We start from the raw sequence: 27,449 nt of genomic DNA on the forward strand, positions 1-27,449 counted from the left end.
CATGAGTCTACATAGCTTTGAAATGAGAAAGTAATCAATAATGACATGGCAAAAAAGTACAGTTCTTTCTTAATACCAAAATCTAAATTTTCCAATTCAACAATACTGAATCAAATGGCATAAGTGCTCACTTTTGCCCTATTTGTACTACTTGGATACTTCAATATTTAGACTTCACAGTAAATTAATTATATGAAAATTACTGAGTTTGATGCAATTTCTTTTGAGGAAAGGAGAGGAAAGAAAGGGCAAAGGATGCACCGTTGTCCTTTGATTCCCTCCCAAGATGTTTTATTAAGAATTTTCTATAAAACAGGCAATAATCTCCAGTTCTAGGTACTGGGGATTAACAGGAAATGATATTTTGCCCCCTCAAGGAGCTCACTCTCTGGTAGGAGAAATGAACCCATGAGTGTTATTGTCAGGACAGCTTATGCATTCTTCCATTTTAAAAGCTTTGTTTTGAGAGGTTTGTTTGTTTTCCACCCTTTTGAGCTGGGTAAAAGACCCATAAAATCAGCTATCAAGTCAACTCCCATTCATAACTGAGAAAATTTAAAAACCTAACCAAAATTAATAATAAGAAAAGTGCTACTTTTGAAAAGACAGTAAATACAGCATTGTTAGCACCATGCTAGCCATGGGCTTATCATACTGCCATGAGATATAGCAAATTCAAACCCCCTAGGCTTTCCTGTGACATTTCAAAAGGGAAAAGGAAATGAATGTCCTAAAAAGAAATAAAGGATCATCTCAACTGGTGTAGAAAAAAGCATTCGGCAAAATCAACAAGTTTTCATGAGAAAACACTCAACAAACTAGGAATAGAAGAAAACTGTCTCAACAAATAAAATCCAGGGCTTGCCCTGTGGCCTAGTGTTAAGTTCAGCATGCTCTGCTTTGGTGGCCCAGGTTTGCCTGCCAGGCACAGACCTACACCACTCATCGGCGGCCATGCTGTGACAGCAACCCACAAAAAAGAGGAAGATTGGCAACAGATGTTAGCTCAGGGAAATCTTTGTCAGCAAACAAAACAAAACAAAAACAAACAAAAGCCATATGCACAAAACCCACAGCAAACATCACACTCAATAATGAATGACTGGAAGCTTTTCCTCTAAGATCAAGCAAAAGGCAAAGATGCCCACTCTCACCACTTTTATTCAACATAGTACTAGAAGTCCTAGCCAGAGCAATTAGGTAGGCAAAAGTAAATAAACAGCATCCAAATTGAAAAGGAAAAAGTAAAACTATTTCTGTTTACAGATGTCATGATCCTCTAGCAGAAAACCCAATGACTCCATAAAAAAATAGTTACAACTAATAAACTAATTCAGCAAAGTAGCAGGATGCAAAGTCAATGCATGAAAATAAGTTACATTTTTATACACTAACAATGAACAATCTGAAAAGGAAATGACAAAGACAATTCCCTTTACAATACCATCAAAAAAGAATAAATACTTAGGAATTAATTTAACCAAGGAGATAAAAGACTCATACAAAACATTTGTAGTTTTGTAGAAAACTACAAAATATTGCTAAAAGAAGTTAAAGAAGACATAAATAAATGGAAAGACATCCCATGTTCATGGATTGGAAGACTTAGTATTATTAAATGTCAGTACTACCCAAAGTGGTACATAGATTTAACGCAATCCTTATCAAAATCCCAATGACTTTTTTTGCAGAAATAGAAAAATCCACTCTAAAATTCATATGTAATGTCAAGGGACCCAAATACCCAAAACAATCTCGAGAAAGAAATACAAAATTGGAAAAGTCACACTTCCTGATTTCAAAACTTACTACAAAGCTACAGTAATCAAAACAGTATGGTAATAGAATAAAGACAGATGTAGAGATGAATGGAACAGAATAGAGATCCCAGAAATAAACCTTTGTACATATGGTCAAATGTTTTTTAACAAGGGTGACAAGATCATTCACTGGAGAAGTGAGAAGGCGATTCACAGAATGGGAGAAAATATTTGCATATCTATATCTGATAAGGGATTAGTATCCAAAATATATAAAGACAAAAAAACCCAAACAACTCAATTCAAAAATTGGCAAAGGACTTGAGTAGACAATTCTCCAAAGGTATATGAATGGTCAATTAGCAAATGGAAAGATACTCAATGTCATTAATCACTAGGGAAACACAAATCAAAATCACAATGAGGCACCATTTCACACCCATGAGGATAGCTACTATCAAAAAAACAGAAATAACAAGCATTGGCAAGATGTGGAGAAACTGGAATGCTTGTGCCCTGTTGGTGGGAATGTAAAATGGTACAGCTGCTATGGAAAACAGTATGACAGTTTCTCAAAAAATTAAACATAGAATTATCATGTGATCCAGCAATTCCACTTCTGAGTATATATCCAAGAGATTTGAAAGCAGGGTCTCAAGGAGTTATTTGTACGCCCATGTTCACAGCAGTATTATTCACAGTAGCCAAAACATGGAAGCAACCCAAGTGTCCATTGACAGATGAATGGATAAGCAAACTGTGGTAGAGACAAACAATGGAATATTATTCAGGCTTAAAAAGAAAGGGAATTCTGACATGGGCTACAACATGGATAAACCTTAAGGACACTATGCTAAGTGAAATAAGCCAGTCACAAAAAAGACAAATTACTGTATGATTCCACTTACATGAGGTACCCAGAGTAGTCAAAATCATAGAAACAGAAAGTAAAAAGGTGTTTTCCAGGGGCTGGAAGGGTAGAGGAATGGGAAATTTATTGTTTAATGAGTATGGAGCTTCAGCCTTTGCAAGATGAAAAGAGTTCTGGAGAGATGGTGATGGTTGCAGAACAACATGAATGCACTTAATACCACTGAATTGTACAGTTAAAAATGGTTGAGATGATAAATTTTACATTATGTGAATTTTACCACAATGAAAAAAAATGAGGGGAAGAAAAGAAATAAAGAAATGTAGCTCAGTGTGTTGGTTTTGGAAGCTTTGTTCAATGAGATATTCAACTACTTACACAAGGGCAAAAAAAGAAATAACAAGGAAAAAAGATTTAAGATGTCAGAAAAAGTTAGCCTAAGTAAATTATTCATTAAACCAGAAACAAAAGTATAGAGATTATAGCTCATTTACTTACTCATTCTTTCCAACTTTCATTCATTCCTATAGGCATTATTGAGCGCCTTTAAGTGCCAGGCACTACACTAGGCAATGTGGATCCTGATGTAACAGGGATAATATTTTTAAAGAAATCAGTGTGCCTTTCTCATTTGCCTTTGTAACATACAAGACTTTCCCCATTCAGCCTAAGACATCTGCCTTCATAGGGGACTTGGACTCTTCTGGGATGAATGCAAAGAGAAGGAAGAGTTAATATTTAACATCTGATATTCAAAAGAGGATTTTGCAGCAATATTGTAGGCATTTTTTTTCAAGATTTTATTTTTCCTTTTTCTCCCCAAAGCCCCCCGGTACATAGTTGTATATTTTTAGTTGTGGGTCCTTCTAGTTGTGGCATGTGGGATGCTGCCTCAGCACGGCTTGAGGAGCGGTGCTATGTCCACACCTACGAAGGGAACTGGCAAAACCCTGAGCCACCAAAGCAGAGCATGCAAACTTAACCACTCAGCCACGGGGCTGGCCCCTATTGTAGGCATTTTTGAGAGAGAAAAATTAAATCTTTTTGTCTTTCCTTTAATGTATTAGGAGCTGGAACTAATGAACTAGTTCGGGACAGGAAGGAAGGGAAACTCAGTCCTTCTGGGTTTGAGTGATTTTGAAGAGGAGACAACCTAAAGAACAGAGAGAAGGGTGAATGAAACAGTCTGACGTGTCCTGATGAAGCAAGCCAGATAGGTTGAGGGGATTATTAGAATATAAACTCCATATGAGCAAGGATTTTTCTCTGTTTTATTCATTACTCTACCCTTAGTGCCTAGAACAGTTCTTATCACGCAGTATGTACAGTATTTGTTGAATGCATAGAGGGATTTCTGTTCTGCTCCCAGTTCTGAACTCTGGGTGAGGGTGCTATGCTAGGCAAAACGGGGAGTTCAAAAAGGGGTGGTGTCCCAGCATATTTAGGAGGGTAAAGCAGAGAAATCCGTTACAGGCAGGACCTAGTTTTCATCCCCAGCACACATTTCATGGATCTACCATAGCAGAGATGAGGTAACTCCAGCAAAGTCTTATGACATAGATGCTTTGGGCCTTGGACCAGGCTGAGAACATTTCAGATATTCAGAGGGGTCTTCAGTGAAAGTAGGACTTCAAGGAAGGCAGAGACAGCAGGGAGGGCCTCTAGGCTCTGACCAAGCCCGAAAGAATGACCAGGAAGTTAGGAGCTACAGACGTCAGTAGCTTATGCCAACAGGATAACCAGGAATAGGACCAGACAAATGTACTTCAGGTGATGCCAGCCCTTGCACAATGACCAGTTCAAGGTCACAGAGATCAACTCCTCCAATGCAACAAGTTCATGTGAGACCCTGCTCTGTGTGCCAGACACCATCTTAGAAAGAAGCAGGGGGAGGAAGGGGGATTGAAACAATAAAACGATTATTTCAAAGAGACAGGGTTAAGGAGATTATTTAAATAATTGGATCAGAATTAGTTTTAAAAGAGACTGGAGTAAAATTATTTTTGTTTTCCTATGCCTAGCTGGCAGTTGGTAAATGGTAAAGGAGATCAGAGCAGTTTTTAAGAATAAAGTGTATATGGAAACAACCTAAGTGTCTGTCATCGGATGAAGGGATGAAGAAGATATGGTTTGTATATCCAATAGAATATTATTCAGTCATGAGAAAGAAGGAAATCCTGCCATTTGTGACAGTATGGACCTTGAGGGCATGATGCTGAGATAAGTCTGACAATAAAGACAAATACTCTATGATATCACTTATAGGTGGAATCTTAAAAAGCCAAACTCATAGATACAGAGAAGAGAACGGTGGTTACTAGGGGCTGGGGTTGGGGGGAACTGAGGAGATGTTGTTTAAGGATACAAACTTGCAACCAGTAGATAAATAAGTCCTGGAGATCTAACGCAACAGCATAGTGATTATAAACAACAATACTGTATTATAAACTTCAAAGTTGCTGAGAGACTAGAACTTAATTGTTCCCACCACGAAAAAGAAATGATACTTATGTGACATGATAGAGATGTTAGCTAACGCTACAGTGGTAATCATACTACAAGATATAAATGCATCAAATCAACGCATGGTACACCTTCAACTTACACATTGCTATATGTCAATCATATTCCAATAAAAATAAATTTAAAAAAAGAAGGAAAGACTGAGCAACTATCACAGCCAAGAAGAGTCTAAGGAGACATGACAACTAAATGTAATGTGGTATCCTGATGGGATCCTAGAATAGAAAAGTGACAGTAGGTAAAAACTAAGGAAACCTGAATAAACTAAGGACTGTAGTTAAAAATAATGTGTCAATATTAGCACACTAATTGTACCAAATGCATCATACTATTATAAGACGTTAACAACAGAGGACACTGGGTGTGAAGTATTCAGGAACTCTCTATACTTTCTTTGCAACTATTTGCTTAAATCTAAAACTATTCTCAAATAAAAAATGCATTTCAATTTAAAATATATATAGATATATATAAAGTATTGTTTTCTCAGGATATCTAAGAAGTGTAAATAATTTTACAACTCTGCCATCCAGAGAGAAAAAACAGTCCCTGTCTCAAGGACCCTAGTGGAAAAGGGAGAAAAGGATAAAGGCAGTTATCATACAACACAACACAACATATCACACAACAAAGGAGCAGGAAGGAGGAGTGCCAACCCAGACCCATGGGAGGCAGGGGCAAGGCAGGGAAAGGTTTCCTTAAGGAGCTGCTCTGAGATGACTGACTTTTAGGTTAGCCAGAAAATCCCTAGAAGCAAGAAAACAAACTCACTGCTGACACAGCCATATATAAAGTAAGTAACATCTAAATTCACTTATAAAACCTTTTTTGATTACCAGGAGATAATGTCAGTGCCCTTAGAGTTTACTGAACAGAATCACTGAAGATGCAGTTGAAATCACATTCCTCCACTTGCTCGCTATGTGACTTTAAACAAGTTAGTTAACCTTGGGGACTCAGTTTCCTTATCTTTAAATTGGAGGTAACTATAGTGTTGTTTTGGGAATTGAGGCAGTATGTGTAAAGGGCTTAGAACAGAGCCTGCTGCCTCCTAGATGCTCATTAAATATTAGGCTGTTATTAATTATAGTGCATGTATTAATTTTCAAAAGATTTCATACCTCTTATTTTTGCATATCCTTGGAAAATAGATTACCACTTAGGAATTAGGGCACAAAAGCGGTTAAATGACGTGCTTAATGCCTGAAGAAGAAGGCTTTTCCCAAATAGTGTATTCTTTGGAGAAAAAGCTTCCCTAAGCAAACTCCTGGCTCCTCTTGGCTCTTTAACCCACTCTGTTCCTGGGGAGGCCGTGACTTACCTGGGAAGAACAAATGGGTGAGCGTGGCTCCTGTCTGTCCCTCTTCCTTTGGGGAATGAGCATGCAGAGAGCACGATTTCCGCAGTCCTTCTGCCATGGGGAGGGAGAGCTGGCCAGTTTGGGAGTTTAGTTTTAGGTTGCTCATTTGGCTGACGGATCTAAAGCTACAGACTCCAATTGGACTTTTTTTTTGGCAAGCTTGCTTGCTTAGTTTTCTGTGTGCCGATCAATGATTCACCCCAAAGCTCTCTGAAGGAAAACTGTGAGGTGTTTGTGAAACATCTGCAATGTAGTCAAGCAGGTTACAGAATAGTTCCATTTTTTTTCTTGGAGACATTCCTCCTGAGCCTTCCACCCTCCTGCTCCAACTGTATTGCTTTGACAACAATTAAAATCAAAAATAAAGTACCATGCAAACTGTGGCAAAGACTACTAGTTATCTACCAAAATCCAATTCTCTTTCCTAAAGAACAAAACCTAGTTTTGGCTAGTCTCGTTGCTGCCTAGATAAATGTTACATTGGTGTGTACCTTGTGACAAAGTTTTGGCTAATGAGATACAAGCAGAAATGTTGCGTGGTATTTCCAGGAATTCTTAAAGGCAGGAAGATCACCCTTCTTAACCTCTTCCTCCATCCTGTTCCCTGAACGTGGATATGATAGCTGGAGTTCTGGCAGCCTTTTTGTACTCTGATGAGGGCCACGCAATAAAGGGAGGAAGCTGTGAGCTAGAGAAAGTCTGGCTTCCTGACAACTTTATAGAGCCGCTACACCAGCTTTGAATTGTTTACCTCTAGACTTTTATGTGAGAGTGAAATAAACTTATCTCTTATTTAAGCCACTGTTGTTTTGCTTTTTCCTGTCATATGCAGCTGTAGTTGCCCTGACAAATATAGCAAATTAGCTTCAAGCCCTGCTTTTCTGGTCTTTTCTCCCCAACCAGACTGCCAACTCTAAACCCTTCTCTATGGAAACTCTGGAGCCAGGATTTAACAGGAAGTTAAATTTATGTGCAAGGGCAAAATGACTTAGCTTTAAATTTGGGGCCAAAGAACTTTTAATCGATATATCCTAAGAAAAAAGAAAAGATCACCACTAAAAAAATCCTCTCAAGTTTCCTCCTATCATGGTTTCCAAGCATTCCATACACTGTTTTTAGCTAATTTGTTATGTTGATGCTTAGGAATTTTTCAATGACTTCCCCCATGCAAGCTCTAAGAACTCAAGATTTGTTCTTTGTTTTTTGTTTCAATAGAAACACAACTATATTTACCTCTCTATATGCGCATCTCAATAAGTTTTCTAACAAATATTTACTGCACAACAACTAACCTTACTTCATTCTTAGGCTGTCCTTCCTCTATTTTCTATGACTTAGCTGAAACCTTGGGCTCTGACTTTGCTCTGAATTCCCCTTTACACTGCCTCTTCACAGAGTGAGAGCCTTTTGATTATGTCTCTCGTCTCTGCCATGCCCTGGGAGTCTCTTCATCTGCTTTGTCTGGCTGCCATCCTTGACTCTGCAGAGACAACTAGGCATCACCTCTTCCTTTTTTTAGGCTATCATTATTAAAAGGCTAATTTTTGCTAAATGCTACAATAGATGCTTTAAATGCTTTCGTTATTTCATCTTATCTTCACACCAACCCTACAAGTGAGGTGCTGTTCTCTCCATCTTAGGGATGAATCAACTGTGATTCAGAGAGATTTGAACTAATCTGAGGTTGGTTTGTCTCCAAAGTCTGTTTTCTTTATGTTGTACTATCTCCTTTTTTAAAATCTCTCTCTGGTTTTCCATACTCTATATCATTCTATTGGGTCCTCCCACTCCTCTGACTTCAGTTCTATTTCCTTTCCTATCTTCCCTTCTTCTCCTCACTGGCTACACCCAGATATTCCAAAATATGCAGAATAAACTATTCAGCTGAGAAGGGATTTGGAGACACAATTCCAAATTCTATAAGATAAACTTATTAATAATGTCAGTATAATATCACTATAAAATACAATATACAGAAAATACTGATGAATATAAAATCCAAATAAGACAGCCCTGCCCACTTCAGACCCAGAAGATCACAAGATTGAGAAAATAACTCCTTTCCTTTCAGGAAACATACACATACCTACACAAACCTGAAGAAAGCCCCTTCTGATTATAGCCCTTCACCCACTCCCCAGGTGCATTAATATCCATGTTTTAGAAAACACTAGAGTCACTGCCAAATAGCTGAGATTATCTATTAGTTTTTTCTCAAGGAGATTCTTCTCCTGACAGCTCCAGTATGAGATTATTGTGTATATATAGATCACTGTCATGCACAGGACATGCACATGACAAATGCTGACCAAGATGAAGGCTGCACAAGGCACCACTGTAGCCCTAGACTGAAATTCATTGGTATTCCAAGAAGTTCACAGACAGCGCACTAGTGTGACTTTTCTTTTTAAAAAGGACACTATGTGGCTTGTAAAATTAATCTTAGAGACACATCATAACACTTCATAATATTTCCATTACTTAACAGTCTTTACTTTCTTGCACGATGGAAGATCTCCAAAATTAAGGTCACTTGGATTAACAAGTCTTCTTTTAAAATTCAAGGATTTGTGTAAGAATAACTCACTACTAAAGGAATTCATTTCATTAATCTCTTTTACTCCTTATATCTAGCTGAAATATTGGGCACTAACGTGAGAGTTTTGCTGGAGGGAGGACAAAAGGAAAGACTCATTTTGGAGCCCTGGAGAAGAGTGATCAACAGCAGGGAGTGTAATGAGATATCGTAGGAGAGACTGCAAGCAGAAGGGCGTATGGAAAGGAGAGCCTGAAGACAAACATAAATGTGAACTGTGCTTCATAATATGGTCAGGGGCCCACTTTGCTCTAATATTTGTACTCACACAGTACTTAGTATGTTCCAGGAACAGTTCTAGGTCCTCATTTAATTAATAGTAGGTACTATTTTTATCTCTACTGTACAGTTGGAAAAACCAAAGCACAAAGAAGTTGAGCATCTTCCAAAGCTTCAAAGCTAGTTAGTGGCAGAGCTGGGATTCAAATCCAGGCACCATTTCATAATCATGAATTATTATGATTTTACACAGCATACACTCTAGAGCAGTAGCTCTCAAACTTGTTTGAAACCGTTGCCTCCAGTAGGAATACATGATCCAGTACATCAAAACATAAGTAATAGAGACAGAAGTTTTGTTAAATCATACTCTTACCAGATGCAATGCATTCAGATCTTTCCCATTTTAGTTTAAAAACTGTTGGTTGCAACTAGTAAATTGATTTAACCACCCTCAGTGGGTTATGACTCACAATTTGAAAAACACTACTTTAGAGATGAGGGCTACGAATTATAACTCAGTATCTCCACCTGGATATTTGACAGTCATCTCACACAAGTGGACAATCATCTTCAATGGACTGCTGAAAACCTACAACCAAACTCCTGAATTCACCCTCCAGTCTGCTCCTTCCCTTTTCCTCCTCTCTCATTAAATGGCAGCTTCTTCTGCGATATCCATACGATAGCCACTAGCCACGTGAAGCTATCAAGCACTTGAAACGTAGCTATCAGAATCAAGACATGCTAGAAGTGTAAAATATACAGCAGGTTTCAAAGACTTAGCATGAAAAAAGAACCTAAAATATCTCATTAATAACTTTTTATATTGACTGCACGTTGCAATAATGTTTTAGATTTAGTAAGTTAATTAAAACACATTATTAAAATTAATTTCACTTGTTTCTTTTTTTGATGTGGCTACTTGAAAAATTTTAATTACCTATGTGGCACATTATATTTCCATTAGACAGTAACGTTCTGGTTACTCAGGCTAAAAACCTTAGAATCATCCTTGACTCCTCTCTCTCCAACAGCAAATTGTGTAGGCTCTACCTTTACAATAGATCCATAATTCACCAACTTCTCCCCACCTTCCCTGCTATATCTTCTTTTCACACACACACACACACACACACACACACAATCACTATCTCTTGTGTGGGTAACTGAAATAGCTTCTTAACTGGTCTCCTTGCTTCCTTTCTCACAACACCCTACAGTTTATTTAGCTATTTACCACAAAGTTGCAGAGTGATCCTTTTAAAAGGTCACTCCTCTGTTCAAAATTCTCCAGTGGCTCTTTTTCCCAGAGTAAAAGCCCAAGTCCTTGCAACAGCCTACAAAACCTTACAAGATCTGGTGGCCCCCTCCACTCCATCTATCTGTTCTAATTTCTTACCACTCTCTTCACTCAGCTACAGTGGCCTTCTTGAATTCACCAAGTATGCTCCTACCTCATGGCCTTGTCACTTCCTCTGCTTCTGTATGTAACTCTCTACCCTGGATATTATTCTTTCTCTGTTTGGGATCAAATGTCAACTTACGACCAAGTCCTTTACTGATCATTGTATTTAAAATTGCAAACCTCCCTCTCCTGACTCTTCCACACTTCCCCCTTCTCAGCTTTATTTTTTACAACTTTTAATTATCCTGTATAATTTATTTATTTACTGTCTTCCACTAAGAAAATGTAGGAGTTCCATGAGAGTGGTCACTTCCGTTTACTGTTGCTGCATTCCCAGAGCCTGTGTTCCTGCCAAATCATAGGTGCTCAATAAATATTAGCTGAATGAATAAATGAACTGTGGGTTTCCAAATTCGGTTGTGGACCATTTGCAACCAGTCATTCTCAGAAATCTACTAAAACAAACATTTCAGTATCTTTAGTTTTTCGCCCACTATACTTCTTGGACCTACAGTAATTGCACAATAAAGAAAGCAAAATTCTTCTACACACTCTAAACCTTTTGTCCATTTTTTTCATGATCCTCAGGTGCCTAAAAGCCCTGGAAGATGGGTTTTTCTTTTCCTTCAGGCATAAAATCTCCTTAAGCATCTGAACCGCATCCTGAAGTTCTGGCCTAAAATATGTGCAGCTATAGCCAATATAGATCCTTAATCTCAGGCGATCTTCAGGTCCCTGCTGTGTACACTAGGTACAACCAGACGTTGTAAACACAGGGGTATTCGCACCCTCAATTGTTTGTAGACTGGCCACACTTCACCTACCTAGTCCTTCCGAGTCTGCATTCAGGAAGATGTGCCCTGTCTGTGTTAAGACTGGTGGACACGTGTAGGATGTAATGTCAGAGATTGTAGCCAGGTCCCTTATTTCAGACACGGGGAAATCAAGGCTCAGAAGATTTAGGCCAAGTAAATTTAGGCCACGTAAAAAGAAGAAAAAGAAACACAAAATACATCATGACAGAAAGGGCACGGGGAGCCAGGTCGCTTGCTTCCCCACCATTCAGCCCTTTCACAAAACGACCCCGTTGCACACCTCCACTTAGCTCGCAGCATCTTTACGCCCAACCATGAGCTCGCAGGCTATTACAGGACGGGTGCACCCGGGCCTCGCACCTCCCCCGCGCGCGGAAGACAGAACAGCTCGCTGCCGGGCCCGCAGCCGCCTCTCAACCTCGCCTCCGGGCAACCCCACTCTCGCGAGACTAGCGGCCGGGGCGAGCCGGTGCGGAACCTCCCGGAAGCCGGCGAGGGGACCTGTCCACTCCCACCCGGGGCGTGGGCGCTCGAGGCCCCTGGGGGTCGGGAGTCTCCTCGGAGACCAGCGCGAGGCGAGGGCACGGAGAAGCTCTCTGCCGCTCTCGCGGCGGCCTCGGCTCGTCCCGGCTGCCGCTGCCCCTCCCTTTGCCCTTCACGGCGCCCGGCCCTGCTTGCCTCGGGCTGCTCTCCGCGCCCGGGCAGCTTGCCTTTCCCCCTTTGCTTTCCTTCCTGTCCCCTCCCCCGACTCTAACACCAGAGGTGCGGCTCCTGCAGTGTCCCAGAAGCCGCACGTGCAGCTTGCTCGGTGTAAGTGCTAGGAATGCCGCTGGTCTCTCGGGGACATGCATTCTTTCTATCTATAGCTCTGTAGGTACATCCTATGTCTGCAGCAGCTATTCCAGGGGCAACAACTGCTTCCCTCTGTTCTCATCTCCCCATTGGTGGCTTCCAACCCGAATTTGGGAATGGGGACGATCTCCCACCTGTTATCTTTGAGCAGACTAATCTCTTGTAAGCAGAAGTGCCATTTGGAGCCTTCAAAGCCCTTTGGCTGGGCCCTGGGAATTTTCCCCCTTACCCAACTCCAGGCTTTCCAAAACCTATTGCTCTTCTCGGAGAATACTTTAGGTTTTTTGTTTTTGTTTTAATTGTAAGAATCTATATTACAGTATTTTTGCTTCAGTCTTATTGTGCTCAAAGGGAGGAAACAACTATCAATTTGCCTTCTCTGGTGTTATTTATAAGATTAGTTCTTTCTCTTTGCTCTGCTAGGGTTAAAACATTTACAACATGTAAGTGCGGCTGTCAGCCTTAGAAAATTTAAAATAATAGTTATTTTCTTTATCTTAATTCCTTTTTGTTTCATAGGGGTAACTCATTCGATTTCGGAGTTCTTTTAATTCTTCTGAAAAATTTCAAATCCTCTAGAAGCCAAAATGGGACACAGTAAACAGATTAGAATTTTACTTCTGAACGAAATGGAAAAGCTGGAAAAGACCCTCTTCAGACTTGAGCAAGGTCAGTAGCAGGTTGTTTGATTAGCTCTGTGACTTTTAAATTTTTAATTCATTGTCATTAAATTTTTTAAAACTTTGAGAAAGATATAATTTCCAAGGACACTTCTAAAACTTTATTTGTGCAAAGATGGTGCTGTGTTCTAAAAATATCACGAATAAAAGTTGATTTTAGTTAAAAATATTTTATATCTGTCATGTTAGAATGAGGATAAAATAGTTCGGTTTTCTTTGCATGCTAATTTCCACTTAAGTTGCATTTATGATCAGAAGATTGACCATGTTATTTCTATTTATTATTATTAACACTTGGTAAATTACTTCATGTGTAATTTTACTTTGGGTATATCTGTAGATTTGATTTTTTATAGCTCTCACTCTTTTCCTTTATTGGAACTTTGAATTAGTAAAATAGATCACAGCAAAAAGTAAATTATTATTTATGTTTATCAAAAGCTTCTCAAATATGGAGAAGATAAAAACTGAAAATTTTTTTTTGGATAAAAAGTGAAATAACTGATGCGATTATGTTGACCTATATTTGAGCTGTGATTTAAAAGATCAAATTTTATTTTTATAAGACTAATTAAATAGATACTTTATTTTCTTAGACTTTATAATTTTTCAACATTGGAAAACATTTCACATCTATGTTAATATAACTTGTGAAGTAGAGGTTTAACATATGAAAAAATAGAATACAATCCCCTTGATGCTGTAGCAAGTGGACATTGATATTAGTAAACATTTTGAAGGAATTTTTTCCCCCGATATCTCAGGAGTAATTTTTGAAAAACTTTCATCCATCAAATGTGTTACCTCCATGCCAAATCTTCATTTTCTTCCAACTTTGGCATTTAAGATCACTGAGTGCTTACTCCGTTTTTGGCTTTCCTGACTCTGCACCTTTCTGGTTCGTATTTTTTTCCTACCCTCCTGAGTGCTCCTGTCAGCTTGGTGGTATTTCTTGCTCAGCTTTCTTCCTTCCACATTTCAATTAATTGTGTGTATCTGCAAGGAATCCTTTCTTTTTCTGTACTCCTGCCAAGGAATCCTTTCTTTTTCTATACTCCTGCCTTCAAAGAATTATACATCCTCATGGCCTCAGCTATTGCCTCATTCTGATGACTCCTTTTGGAAGAAGAGCCTTGAGCTTTGCTTGCTTTCTGGAAGTCGGCAAGTATAATGGCATGAGTAGGGAACTAGAATTTTCCTGGCTCTGCTGCTCATAAACTGTTTGACTTTGGGCAAGTCACATTAATTCTAAACATTAGTTTCTTTATTTGTGAAATGAAGCTATTAATTTTTGCTCTTCTACCTTCCTAGGTTTTGAGGCTCAAAATTGATAATGTATGGCCTTAAAGCCCCAAATAAAGATAAGGCCTTGATAGATCACTATGCCTATCTATTCTCGCCCCCAAATCCTGGCTTCATCCCAGTGTTATGCTGTAGAGTAGCCTTAGGATAGCTCCACTTGGATATGTTTAAATCTAACATGTCCAAAATCATCTCTTCCCCATTCTCAAACCTTCTTTATTTCCCAACTTCCCTGTTTATTTTAGTGACGTCTTCATTTTCATAGTTTCCAAGGCTAGAAACTTTGTACTCTTCTTTGATTTCTTTTCTTTGACTGCAATCTCTCTTTAAGCCCTATAATTTCTTTCCAAATATCTCTGCTTACCTGTCTCTGTCTCTTCCATATGTATGAATGTGGATGCTAGAATAATCTTCTTATGCAATCTCTTCCCTTTCTTTAGTCAGTGTCTATAAAGTCAAATTTAAACACCTCTCTCTGGCTTCCCGGACATTCTATCATGGAATCCATCTTCCGTAGCCAAGATTGTATCTCATTATTCCCCATTATTAGTGTCCGACATCTTTTCAGTTTCCCCATTAATCGCCTCCCCAGTGGCCTTTCACATGCCTGTCCTTACACCTGCAGGGCTGTCAGATGCCTCTATCTATTAAACCCCTGTACTGTCATTCTGTGTGTTGCCTACTCTCAACTTTCAGCTAAAATTCCACCTCCTCCATGAGGTCTTTCCTTAATGTTTCATCATCTCTTTTCTTTGATTTCCAGTTACACAGTGGGTACAGAACAATTAAGTGCCAAACAATGTTGCAGTGTCTAAAAGCTTGTTAGTCTTATATTGTCCAACTAGGGTTTAAGATCTGTGAGGATAGGAACAATATTACAAACCTAGCAGAATGTACAACACTTAATAAATCCTTGCTCATTAGTTACTAAAATGCAAAAATTGTAAATTCAGCCAAGCTATTTGAAGGGGGAACTGTGGAGGGTTCATAAAATAAGAATGGTGTGGTTAACTGTGTAATTCTAGTTAAAACGAGTAAATTCATTCAAATGATGTAAGTGGGAACATGTCAAATATTTTTTGTGCAGTAATGATGTGATCATATTATTTTAGAAGATAATTATAATGTGAAGGATGAAGAGAAGGGACATTGAAGACAAGAAATCATTGAGACAGCTATTTTAAAAACATGTCTGGTTAAAGATGAGGATTTACCTACATCAGAGTTGAAAACGCAGGGGCAGAGTATGAGACATTTTAAAGTTCACAGGACTTGGTGACCAGTTAAGTGTGAAGAAAAACTCTGGCAACTTTTAGTTCTTTCATATTTAATTGGTCACAAGCCATTCTTCATTTTCCTTTCCTTTTCGCTTTTCCCTAAGAAAGGATTCCTCCTCATTTTCAAGGATAATATCTCTGTAGATTCTTCTAATTCAACAAGTACAAGACCAAACTAGTTATCTTTTATAGCCAAATCATAGCCTTTTCCTGTATTCCCTGTTCCATTTAGTGGCAGAACACCGAACAAAATCAGTAATCCCCAAAGCTAGAATTCTTCCATCTTTCATATAGGTTGGTCAAATTTCAATTTTTACCTTTTTTTAAGGAAAATATTTATAAAACCTTGATTAGGAGCTCGAGTTTATATGAATTGAGTGAAGGAAACAAGATAGAAAAATTTAGTTTACAAGGAAATGGTTTAATCACTCATCTTGCTAGTTGCCTACAAGAGGGATATGGCTAATCTGAGGAAAGTATTCCTAGTGTTAGTATGAGGAATAAGATAGCCACACTGTGTACTGCTGTGACCTAAGCTAATTTTAGCAAACTGAGCAATTAGTTATGGAATCTGACGTACTCTAGATATTCCGATGTTTCATTTACTGTATCTAAAAACTTTAGTTTCAGGGATTTGGACTAAATGTATACAGGGTAACTGTGTACCCTTGGGGATATGCACTGATCTATCAATTGGAATATAGAAAGAAAATATAGGACTTATCTTTCTTTCTTTATTTTCTTCCTTTCTACCTATTTATCTACCTCTTTTTTTAAAAAAAAACTAATTAAATTTTGCTTATATACGAATTGACATTGATGTTTGTATGTCAGATAAGTGATAAACAAAAAAGACACATTCTGAGGAAAGAGTAGAGGTTATAGGTCTAGAGGGGGTTGACAGTCACACCACCCCTGGTGTGCTGTGCAGTATGTTGCCATGAATTACACTTTTACCTAAGCCAGGGTAAGTAGATATACAAGTTATATTATCTGAAATAGTAAGGTCTTCACAATATTTTGTAACAAGAGGTAGAGTAACCATAAATGCCTCTTACCTCAAGAGGTTAGAGGTCAGAGGTCAGAGTTAAGGATGAGTTAGAAAGTATTTGAAGTTTGCTGTTTGAGACAGTGTCTTTTTCAGCAATGATATGTAGCTTTCAGTAGTGTGATAGAAAATATTTTCAGAAAAAGTAAACACAGGTTAACTCTGAGGTAAACATGAGTGAGAAAATTAACTGCTTTCTGATAGCAGTTGATTCTGTAGAGCAGAATTCAGCACACTTTTTTTCCTGTAAATGTTCAGATAGCAAATATTTGCATCTTTGCAGGCCATATGCTTTCTGTTGCAGCTATTCAACTCTGCCATGGTACCATGGAAGCAACCACAGACAATACGTAAGTGAGTGGATGTGGCTGTGTTCCAATAAAACTTGATTAATAACAGAAACAGGTAGTAGGCTGGATATAGTTTGCCAGACCTTACTACAGTGAGTGCATTTTGAATGTGTATTTTTAGTAACAGTTCCATCATATGATTTTACTCATTTCAATGAATGTCTGCCCACTTTAAAAAAGTTGATAACAAAATTTTCTAATCTGTTTGAAATCTTCCAAATAAAGGATTTCAGTTGATTTGCAAATCATCTGTTTAATATATCAATATGGAACATCTTCTGATTAGCTTGTAAAAACAATTGATGTGTGTCAGGGAAAATATATATTTACTAGCACATTTCGACAAAAATCTTCGCATAATTGGTGAATGGGATTGAAAAGTTAATGCCATGGATTAGTAAACATAACCACCAAGAACTTCTTCCATTGGATTTGGGTTTCTTTTTGTGGTGTTTTTTTTCAAGTCTGAGGCCGGTAAACCAAGTATGAAAATGAACAGAACTTGAATCTTTAAGTTAGTTTATCACAAAATATTAAATCAAGACTTTTAAGATTAATGAAATTTATTTGATCACATTGCTTTCACTGATAGATATTATCAATGTTAATTTTTAGTGAGAGATAAAAGATTTTTTCCATCCATTAATAATTATACTAGTTATTTTTAAAATATTGTTTTAGTTACATCTTATCCTTATTTTTGTTTTATAATTTGTGTAATCTACTAAGGCATCATTTATGTATATAATATAAATAAATATTCATATTTGGAGAATGCTTGTCATTTTTTTTCTGAAGGTAGACAAATGATCCAAATACTGTTTTAGAGATTTGGGATGAGTTTTAACCTTTGTACTACAACTTCTCTGAATTCTTATGTAATTTTAAAAACAATATTTGCATAAACTGAAGAGAGGACAGGTTGTTTAAATATGCTCAGATGGCTAATCTCTGATATTTGTACTTATTCAAAAGGACACCATTTCTTTTGTCATAAATTGAATCATTCTTGTAAAGATGTAGATATTTAGGATTCTCACAGTCACTAAGTATTTTACTTCATGTTTTAATTCTTTGGGCAATGATTTCTCAATCAATCTCTTCATAACTGTAACTCTAGTTTAAAAATAGTTTCTCCATTATAAAATTCTAGAAATGTACAAGAAGTCTTTTCTCTATGCTTTTTGTTTCAAAACAAAATTGGGTTTATTCTATCTAAGTAATTTTGAAACCTGCTTATGGTATTACGGTGTGTGAATTCTAGCTCCTTGTTTACCGCCACCCTTCAGCCATACTTTCTTCCAGAAGGGATTTCAAAAGATATAAATAGTTGCATTAAATGTAGCAAAATAGAATAAAAGTAACCACATTATTAAATATCTTTTGATAACATGATGTATAGTGGCTTTATAATATTCCAGCTTGCAGAACACGATAATTTGTACCATAATTTACTTAATCATTCCCAATCATTAGATATTTAGTTTGTTGTCAGTTTATTTAATTATAAGTGAAGCTATGATGAACATTCTTATATATAATCTATGTTTACTTCACTAATTAATTCCTCAGAAAATATATGTCTATGTGAAATCATTGGGTCAAAAACAGAAAACTTAATTGACATTCTTAGTATATTTATGCCAGATTGCTTTTAGAAAAATTTATGTATGTAGCCACTTGGAAAAGAAATTATTAGTTTCACTGTACAATGTGAGAAGTAAAAGTGGGTCCTTGGATTTTTGCAAAGTTACTTAGTAACTCCATTTGGATAATTTGTTTCTTGCTTGCTAATGCCATTTACTATAAATCAATTTATATCCATATTTTAGTCCAGTCTAGGAGTATGGTTAAGAGTACTTATCACTAGATTATCATTTTTTCCAGGAATGCTTAGAACTTCTGCTCCTTCATATTATCCGTGTTGCAGTAGGCAAAACATAGCATTCGTATTTCCCTAGGCAAATATAGAAGTATTTAATTGGATTAGAGTAAATTGGAAGAGTCCAGCGTTCTCTTAATGTCTTTTACTGAAATCTTTTGTTCACAAAGAATATCTTACCCAGTGTTTAATATTGTGGTATGGGATTTACCATCTGTCAAATATCACTGTGAGGGATTTACTTCTACTAAAGAGCAGTTTAGACATGACTGAAACCTATCTACCGGTTTTCTATTTCAGGATTTGCCTTGAACCAAACTGACATTTTTTATATATAAATAAATAGTAGTTCATACTGATATCTCTGATTCATATCCACCACAACAGGGTGCACTGTAGCTTCCCCCTTGCTTATTTGAAAGAGAACATCTTTCTCTGACAGTGAAAAACCTGGCTCTCATCACCTTTGTTTTTGAAAGATATTTTCACCAAGTATAGAATTCTAGGCTGACAGTGTTAATCTTTCAGTACTTTTAAAGGTTTTTATCCACTGTCTGCTTGCTTGTGTTGCTTCCCATGAGAAATCGGCTGTCATCCTCATCTTTGTTCCTCTGTACATATTGGGTCTTTTTTTTTCTCTCTGGCTGCTTGTAAGGTATTCTTTCTGTCACTGGTTTTCAGCAATTTGATTTTGATGTCCCTTGGTGTAATTTTCTTCATGTTTCTTGCTTGGGGAATTTGTGGAACTTCTTGGATCTGTAAATTTGTTGTTTTCATCTAATTTGGGAATTTTTTACCCATTATTTCTTCAAATAATTTGTCCCCCTTCTCTCTCCTCTCCTTTGGGACTCTGGTTATCTATATATTAAGCCACTTGAATTGTCCCACAGGTCAATGATGCTCTTTCAATTTTCTAGGTTCTTTTTTTCTCTCTTGGTTTCATTTTGCATGGATTCTATTCCTGTGTCTTGAAATTCATTAATCTTTTTTTCTTCCATGTCTCACCATCAATGAATTCTTTCCTGTGTATTTTTCATTCTCAGACATGGTAGTTTTCATCTCGAAAAGTTTGACTCTCTGGGGCGTTTTTCTGTTTTGTTTTTTAAATATTTTTCATGTCTTGACTTAACTTTTTGAACATATGGAATATAGTTATAATAACTGATTCTTCTGTATATGCTAGTTCAACATCTGCGTCATTTCTGGGTCAGTTTTCATTGATTGATTATTCTCATTGTTATAGGTTGTGTTTTCCTGCTTTGTATTTCTCATAATCTTTGTTTGGATACCAGACATTGTGAATTTTACCTTGTTAGATGCTGGGTATTTTTGGATTCTTATAAATGTTCTTGATCTTTGTTTTGTGATGAAGTTGAGTTACTTGGAAATATTTTAATCTTTTTGAGTTTTACTTTTATGATTTGTTTAAGCCAATCTAGAACCATTCCCTGTCTGGGGCTCATTATTTCCCACTACTGAAGCAAATTCCTTCTGAACTTTCTGCCCAGTTCCACATGAACTATGAGATTTCCCAGTCTAGCTGGTGAGAACAAGCACTATTCTTGGTCTCGGTTATTTTCCTCACAGACATGCACTGATCAGTACTCTGCTGAATACTCAAAGACGACCTTCTGCAGATCTCTGGAGTTCTCTCTCTGTGAAGCTTTCTCTTCCTCATGCACTGCTCTCATCTGCAACCTCTAGCTGCCTTGGTCTCCACAAATTCTTAGCTCCATCTCCTCAGCACAGCAAGTCAGTTGAGCTCTGCCTGGTTCTTGCTCCCTGTGCCTCAGCCTGGAAATTCTTATAAGGTAGTAGGCAGGGGCAATTTTAGGGTTCACCTTGTTTATTTTCTGTCTCTCAGGGATTGCTCTCTTTTGTTGGCTGATGTCCAGCATCTTGCAAACTATCATTTCATACATTTTGTCTGTTTTTTGTTGGTTTCTTTCATTCTTTTAAGTTTCAGGGAAGAGGGTAAAGCCAGTCCCTGTTTTCTCATCTTTGCCAAAAGAAGCCTGAGGTCGTTTACATCTTCTGTGTCCTGTGTGTGGAATGCCTTACCCCACATATCTGTGTGGTCAACTCCCTCACCTCTTCTTTCTGTTTAGCAGTTTTTTATTAGCTGCTGGACATTACAAATGTTCTGTTGTTGTATCTCTAGATTTTGCTGTCTTGCTTTAAAGGAGTGATGAGTTTTATTTTAGCAGCCATTTACATTATCTGTGGATCAGCTTAATCCTTTTGAGGCTTGTTTTTAAGCTTTGATAGGATTAGGTTTATAGGACTTTTTACTCCAGGGCTACTTTAGCTCTACTTCTTAAGGCATGACTATTTGGAATACAACAGGTGTTCAACAAAGCCTCTTCACTTCAGCTGCTTACAAATTGTAATGTCTCCCAGGCCTGAGTGAGCTCTGGGAATTGTTCAATTTACAGCTCTTAGTAGTTGTTCTTTGCCCAACTTCATGGAGTGAACCCTACTCATGTGGAGCTTAGTATTCGGGCAGACTCAAGATGACCCTAGGGAAATTTCTGGAGCTCACTCTTTGCATAGCTCCCTTCTGTGCCACACTCTGCCCTGAAAATTGCAGTCTCTTCACCCTCCTCAAACCCTAATCCCTGTCTCTTCAACTCAGTGACACTACTATTTCTGCTCCCTGTGTCACAGCCCAGAAAGTTCCCTGTCTGAAAGCTAAGACTTCACAGAACTCCCCCTTCTCTCAGACATCATAGTCCTTCATTACCTATTTCTAAAAACAGTTGTCTTATGTATTTCTTCTGGTTTTTCAGCAGAATGCAAGTCTAGTACTAGTTACTCTGTTATGGCCAGAAGCAGACATCTTCAGAGTGATATTTTTAATACACAAGTTAGGTCATGTCTCTCCTCTGTTCAGAACTATTCACTGGCTCCTCATTTCAGTCAGAGAAGAAGCCAAAATACTTACAATGGCCTACAAGACTCTGCACGATCTGGTTCCCCTGTTGCCTTTCTTTCCCGTATCCTACTGCTCCTCCCCCAGCTTATTCCAATCTAGCCAAACCATGCTTCTTGTTATTTCTGGAACCACTGGGCATGCTTCCACCCTAGGACCTTTGTGCCCTTTGCTTCCTTTGCTTGGTCAACGCTTTCCTTAGATGGCCACGGATAGCCATGTGGCTAACTCCCTTAGTTCTCTCAAGTCCTCCAACTTCTCGATAACCATCTTATTTGACATTGCTACCACCTCCTCACCATCTCCCTTTTCCTCTATTTTTCCCTACACTGCTCTGGAATTTTTCTTTTTTCCCATAGAATTACTCCTTCCAGACATACTGTTTTTTCTTATTTATTTGTCATGTTCCTTGTTTAATGGTGCCCTTTTCCGCTTTAGAACTCAAGCTCCACAGGGCAGAGATCATTGTCTGTTTTGTGCACTATTACGTGGTATGCACTCAGTACATAATTTTTTTTTTACTTTGTTGGATGTTTAATAAATTGAGCATCAAAAGTATAAATATTAGTATGTTTCTTTCTTCTCAAAAGTTCCTTAAGCTTAAAGATTATAACCAGCAGGACTAAATTTTCCTGCCTTCATCAGTTATTATTACGCATCATTAATTGAAATGTTACATCCATCTTTAAAATTTCTGTGCCTTATATTTCTAAAAGACTTTACTATAGTCAAGAATTCCACATTCTAATAACTATAATCAAGGTTTAAAGTTCGCCTTGAACGAACCAAAATTTTTCTTTCACAGTAAAATTATAACTGTGATGTGTTAGTTCTTTTTCTTCTTATAGCAAAATACTTGTAACACAGTAAAGAAGTCACAGATATATTTTAATAGAAATAGCCTAACTTAGGCAAAAGTGGGAATGTTTTGGCTCTCAGAATTCCAAAAAAGACTTGAGTAACTAAACCATAAAGAGTAGGGATATAGGTAGTGGTATGCTGGAGTTGCTTGTGTTGGCTCACAGGAGCCAATTGTGCATATCTCTTCCCAATTCCATATTCAATGATGTCGTGTGGGTAGCTTGAGATTGACCATGGTGAGATTGTTTCCACTGGGAAGTCAGCAAAGGCTGCAAATCAGGGCTGCTTACCCCCACTCCCCCACACACCCTAGCCCCACACAGCCACTTGTTAACCCTTTGTTACCACACCTCTGGATTTGAGCAGACATCAGAAACAACTAGCGTTAGGGGCTCAAATGCCTCTGGAACTCCTATTAGAAATCTGTCTCTTTAGAGGTTGAGTTCTCTCAGGGAAGATTGCCTTTCTCTATATGGTGAGATAGTTGTCCCATGATACCTCCCAAGTCTTATGTACTATCACATACTCTGACACCACAGAGAAACTCACTTTGTCTATTGCAGTTTGAAAAATACTAGCGAAGGTCTCTGGTTAGATGCCCACCTCTGGGCAGTCAATTCAGAGGTGAGGGTCAGGGGTTGAAAGGCATTCAGGGAAATGAGATCATGTAAGAACTTGCATATCCCGAAGGAGCAATGCGAATAGGAATCAGCTTCCAGGAGAAGAAGAGAGGGACAGTACAGAGCGGACAGTTCTATGATGAATTCTATACGTTAAAATATAAAATTTGGCTAAATTGGAATACAAAATAGTTCCAAAAACAGCATCACGTATTTGGAGTTATTTTAAACATAGTTGAGAAATCATAGTTATTGTAATACTTTAAATAAAACATCTGTTTTTTAATATGGTAATTTAAGTCCTACAGTGAGTTTACCGAACTATGCTTTCTGTTTAGGGTTTGAACTACAGTTCCGATTAGGCCCAACTTTACAGGGAAAAGCAGTTACTGTGTATACAAATTACCCATTTCCTGGAGAAACATTTAATCGAGAGAAGTTCCATTCCTTGCAATGGGAAAATCCAACAGAAAGAGAAGATGATTCTGATAAATACTGTAAACTTAATCTTCAACAAGCTGGATCATTTCAGTATTACTTCCTTCAAGGGTAAGTCAAGTGTACTGTATGTGAATAGAGGGTAATCTATTCTATAACTTGAAGCTATTAACATGTAAAAAGTTACTATATGAATCGTGACAGTGCAGTTTTTACAGGACTTTTTTGAGATGCAAATAGACTATGGTTCTTCAATTTCTAGCAAGTAATTGTAAGGGTCATTGCAGATTCAAAGTATTTTTTTTTAAGTAATGGCTTAAATACTCAAGTCTTTTCATGCAACCTGATTATAGGATGCTAGTCACTTGACTGCCCTTGTTATTACTAATAGATTTTAGTACAGTTATTTTTCCTTAAAGCAATATTATTAGATGTTATATATTTTGTATTATATCATTATATAGAGTTTGAAAAGGATAAAACATGGCTTTTCCATTGAGTTTTATTACAACTTTTTAAGTGATTTTAGAGAATCAGACTATTAGGTGATTTTTTTTCCTATCATTAACTGAGAAGTTTTGTTTTGTTTTTTCCTTAGAAATGAGAAAAGTGGTGGGGGTTACATAGTTGTGGATCCTATTTTACGTGTTGGTGCTGATAATCATGTGTTACCCTTGGACTGTGTTACTCTCCAGACTTTTTTAACTAAGTGTTTGGGACCCTTTGATGAATGGGAAAGCAGACTTAGGGTTGCAAAAGAATCAGGTAATGTCACCTTTCTTTTCTTTTTTAAAATAAATGTAATTGTCCTCTGTGATACAAATTTCAAAAGCTTTGATTCTTTTTTTAATTTTGGTGCTTAGTACATTTAGTAATAGATATAGAACCATATGATATTGTTGATAATTGACCATTTTTAACCTATAAAAATGGCAAATTATATGGTTCAACTTAATAAATTAAGGAACTCTGTGATAAAAAAGGAGGACTATTGTTTCTAAGACTTTACTTTGACATAAAAATTAGTAGTAAACTATTAAAATGTGTTGGGAAATGTATTGTCATTATATATAATTTTAATCTAACATTGATTAACTATCTTCCATGTGGAAGGCACGTGCTGCCATACATACCAAGAGTAAAATGAAACTTGTATCTGTCTCTTCAGTAAAGGGTAATATTAATTTGAATAGTATTAAGTTGCATATAGTATGAAGAAAGAAATGAGAAGCTCACTGACATAACTGAAACAGAATACAAGTACTGTGGGAGATTAAAAGTAGGAGAAACACTTACTGCTATACTTGCATAGGACATATTTTCTACATGTAAATATATCCATTCAGCAAATATACATTGAACCCCTAATAGTAACTAGGCACTGTGTGTGATTTTTTCAAATACGTTTTCTCAGTATCCCTGTCTTGTATATGAGGACACTGATACCCTGAAGATTTAAGAAGACTTACTTCAAGTCACTTGTGGTACAGCTAGGATTTGAACCCAAGTCTTTGATTCCTTTTCTAGTAGCATGGTTGTCTTGCTATTAGAATTCTTTAAGGAAATTTAAACTTACATTTTGCTTAGTTTTAGGTGTTTTTTTCCTTACAAGTATTTTCTTGCATTACAGGTTACAACATGATTCATTTTACACCATTGCAGACTCTTGGACTATCTAGGTCGTCCTACTCCCTTGCTGACCAGTTAGAATTAAATCCTGACTTTTCAAGACCTAATAAAAAGTATACCTGGCATGATGTTGGACAGCTAGTGGAAAAATTGAAAAAGGAATGGGATATTCTTTGTATTACTGATGTTGTCTACAATCATACTGGTATGAGCTTTATTAACTATTAATTTTTATGAGAATATTATATTCTAATTATTTTATTCCTTGGTGTTTTGTATGACATAAATTTTGAAAATACAAATGATGCTTAGGTGTCCTTTAACTTAAAAATCGCTTAAATAGTACCACTTTTTTCTTTCAAAGAAAAAAATGTTAGTTGAAAATATAATCAATATGTAAGTATTTTGCATGTGATGATTATAAAAAACAGGAGAGTGATGATAGGAGGGACATAATGATCACGTATTTCAACTTACGGTATTAGTACTTTGTAGACCAACTGATGGATCCTATATAGCAGCAGCTCTGGTACTATAGCATATATTTGAAAAAAACTGAATGGTTATTATTTAAAGAGAAAATTATTGGTAAACTCTTAGAAGTTAAATCTGAAAATTATATCTTTTACATGTTAAAAGAGCTTATTAAAGTTAACCTGTTTTGGATCCCAAGATTCCTGCCCAATACACAATTCTGTAAAATAGAGCAGAGCTTCCCAACAGATGGTCCTCAGGGAGATGATTGCTCCCCTCACCTGTCAGTGCACCTGGGGCTGGGGAAGCCTCTGGCCATGATCAGCTTTCGATTTAACCCAGTGTACCTTGCAAATATTATCTTCTGTGTGTGCCACAGTGTAGAAAAGTCCAGAAACCACTGATTTCCATATGTGAACAACAGGAGTTCTGGGTGGTACAAAACATTTAACAGTAAAGAAAAAATCTGGTGTGTCATAAAGTAGTTTTCCAAGTAACCATAGGAACTATGAAGATATTTAAAAGCTCGAAGATTTGGTTGATCAGTATAGATAATCTCTAATAATAATAAACAATGAAAATTAAGCAAAGAAATGGATACATTCTAAAATTTGGTGTTTCTGCATGCACCTGGAAACTAAGCATCAGAGTTCACAGTGAAAATTTCTTATTCTCCAAGAACTCAGTATTGTTCACTTGAAAATTTGACATTATTGATAATTATATTGACATCTATGATATTATTCACATCAAATTTATCAAACCGCGTAATGGCGTTCATTGTATGAGTTAGGATATGGCTTAAGCAGCTATAACAAAGAGACAGAAAACTATAGTGACTTGAGACTGAAATTGCATTTATTTCTTATAAAATATTAGGTAGGCATTCCAAGACTGGTATGGTGGCTCAGTGGTGATAGGGAACTAGGTTCTCTTTTTCTGTCATGTTGCTCTGCTGTCTCTAACACTTTGCTTCCAACTCTTAACTAAATATGGCCACTCCAGTTCCCAATATCACCTTCTACCCCATGGAAATGAGGAAAGGGAAGACATACCTTTAAGGGCATGATCTGGTGTATATATCATTTCTACTCACACTGCATCAGATAGGATGTTGTCTCTTGTCACACTTAGCTATAAAGGAGGCTTGCGCTGTAGTCTTTTGTTTGTCAGCCATATGTACAGCAAAACCTTGGGAGTTCTGTTACTAAAGGAATAAAAGAATAAAATTTGGAGTACAGCAGCAGTCTCTGTCAGAGACTATATTTCTGGACCATTTGAGAGATTCTGTGCAATGCAGAAAAAGTGAACTTTGCTTCAGCCTGACTTGGAAAATACTGCAAATCATAATATCCTTTCTGTGAAACAGGTTTTCATTAAAAAGTTACTATCTAGGGAGAGTCAGCTTCCAGAGTAGCAACATGAGGGCCTCACAGACCTTCTATCCAGCAAAACAACTATAACTGGTGAAAATTATTTTGTAAGAAGTTATTTAAAATCTCTGGAAATTGTCCTAGGGCATTCAGCATATGGAGAAGCATTTATCCAAGAA

At 37.2% G+C, this 27,449-nt stretch overlaps 2 protein-coding genes across 11 annotated transcripts in view; one reads left to right on the top strand and one right to left on the bottom strand.

Moving 5' to 3' along the window:
• The window catches only part of FRRS1 (ferric chelate reductase 1), a 101,167-nt gene extending 94,532 nt beyond the window's left edge, over window positions 1-6,635 (bottom strand). For 2 of the 4 annotated variants that reach the window (XM_044749537.2, XM_044749538.2), the window contains exon 1: window positions 6,476-6,609. Coding sequence is in view for 2 of the 4 variants with exons in the window: in XM_070486908.1 (XP_070343009.1) it covers window positions 6,476-6,620 (145 nt within the window). In the remaining 2 variants the exon portion in view is untranslated. Of the gene's footprint in view, window positions 1-6,475 lie in introns of all 4 variants that reach the window. The other 2 variants (XM_070486908.1, XM_014851515.3) reach the window with 2 other exon arrangements.
• The window catches only part of AGL (amylo-alpha-1,6-glucosidase and 4-alpha-glucanotransferase), an 89,970-nt gene that overhangs the window by 9,089 nt on the left and 53,432 nt on the right, over window positions 1-27,449 (top strand). For 2 of the 7 annotated variants that reach the window (XM_070486901.1, XM_070486906.1), the window contains exons 1-5: window positions 12,549-12,847; window positions 12,924-13,073; window positions 23,695-23,905; window positions 24,393-24,559; window positions 25,425-25,628. In XM_070486901.1, the coding sequence (XP_070343002.1) occupies window positions 12,992-13,073; window positions 23,695-23,905; window positions 24,393-24,559; window positions 25,425-25,628 (664 nt within the window). In that variant the 5' untranslated portion in view covers window positions 12,549-12,847; window positions 12,924-12,991. Of the gene's footprint in view, window positions 1-11,928; window positions 12,423-12,548; window positions 12,848-12,923; window positions 13,074-23,694; window positions 23,906-24,392; window positions 24,560-25,424; window positions 25,629-27,449 lie in introns of those variants that run through there. The other 5 variants (XM_070486903.1, XM_070486905.1, XM_070486902.1 and 2 more) reach the window with 4 other exon arrangements.

The sequence above is a fragment of the Equus asinus genome, chromosome 16 (assembly GCF_041296235.1).
Source record: "Equus asinus isolate D_3611 breed Donkey chromosome 16, EquAss-T2T_v2, whole genome shotgun sequence".
NCBI classification, from domain to species: Eukaryota; Metazoa; Chordata; class Mammalia; order Perissodactyla; family Equidae; genus Equus; species Equus asinus.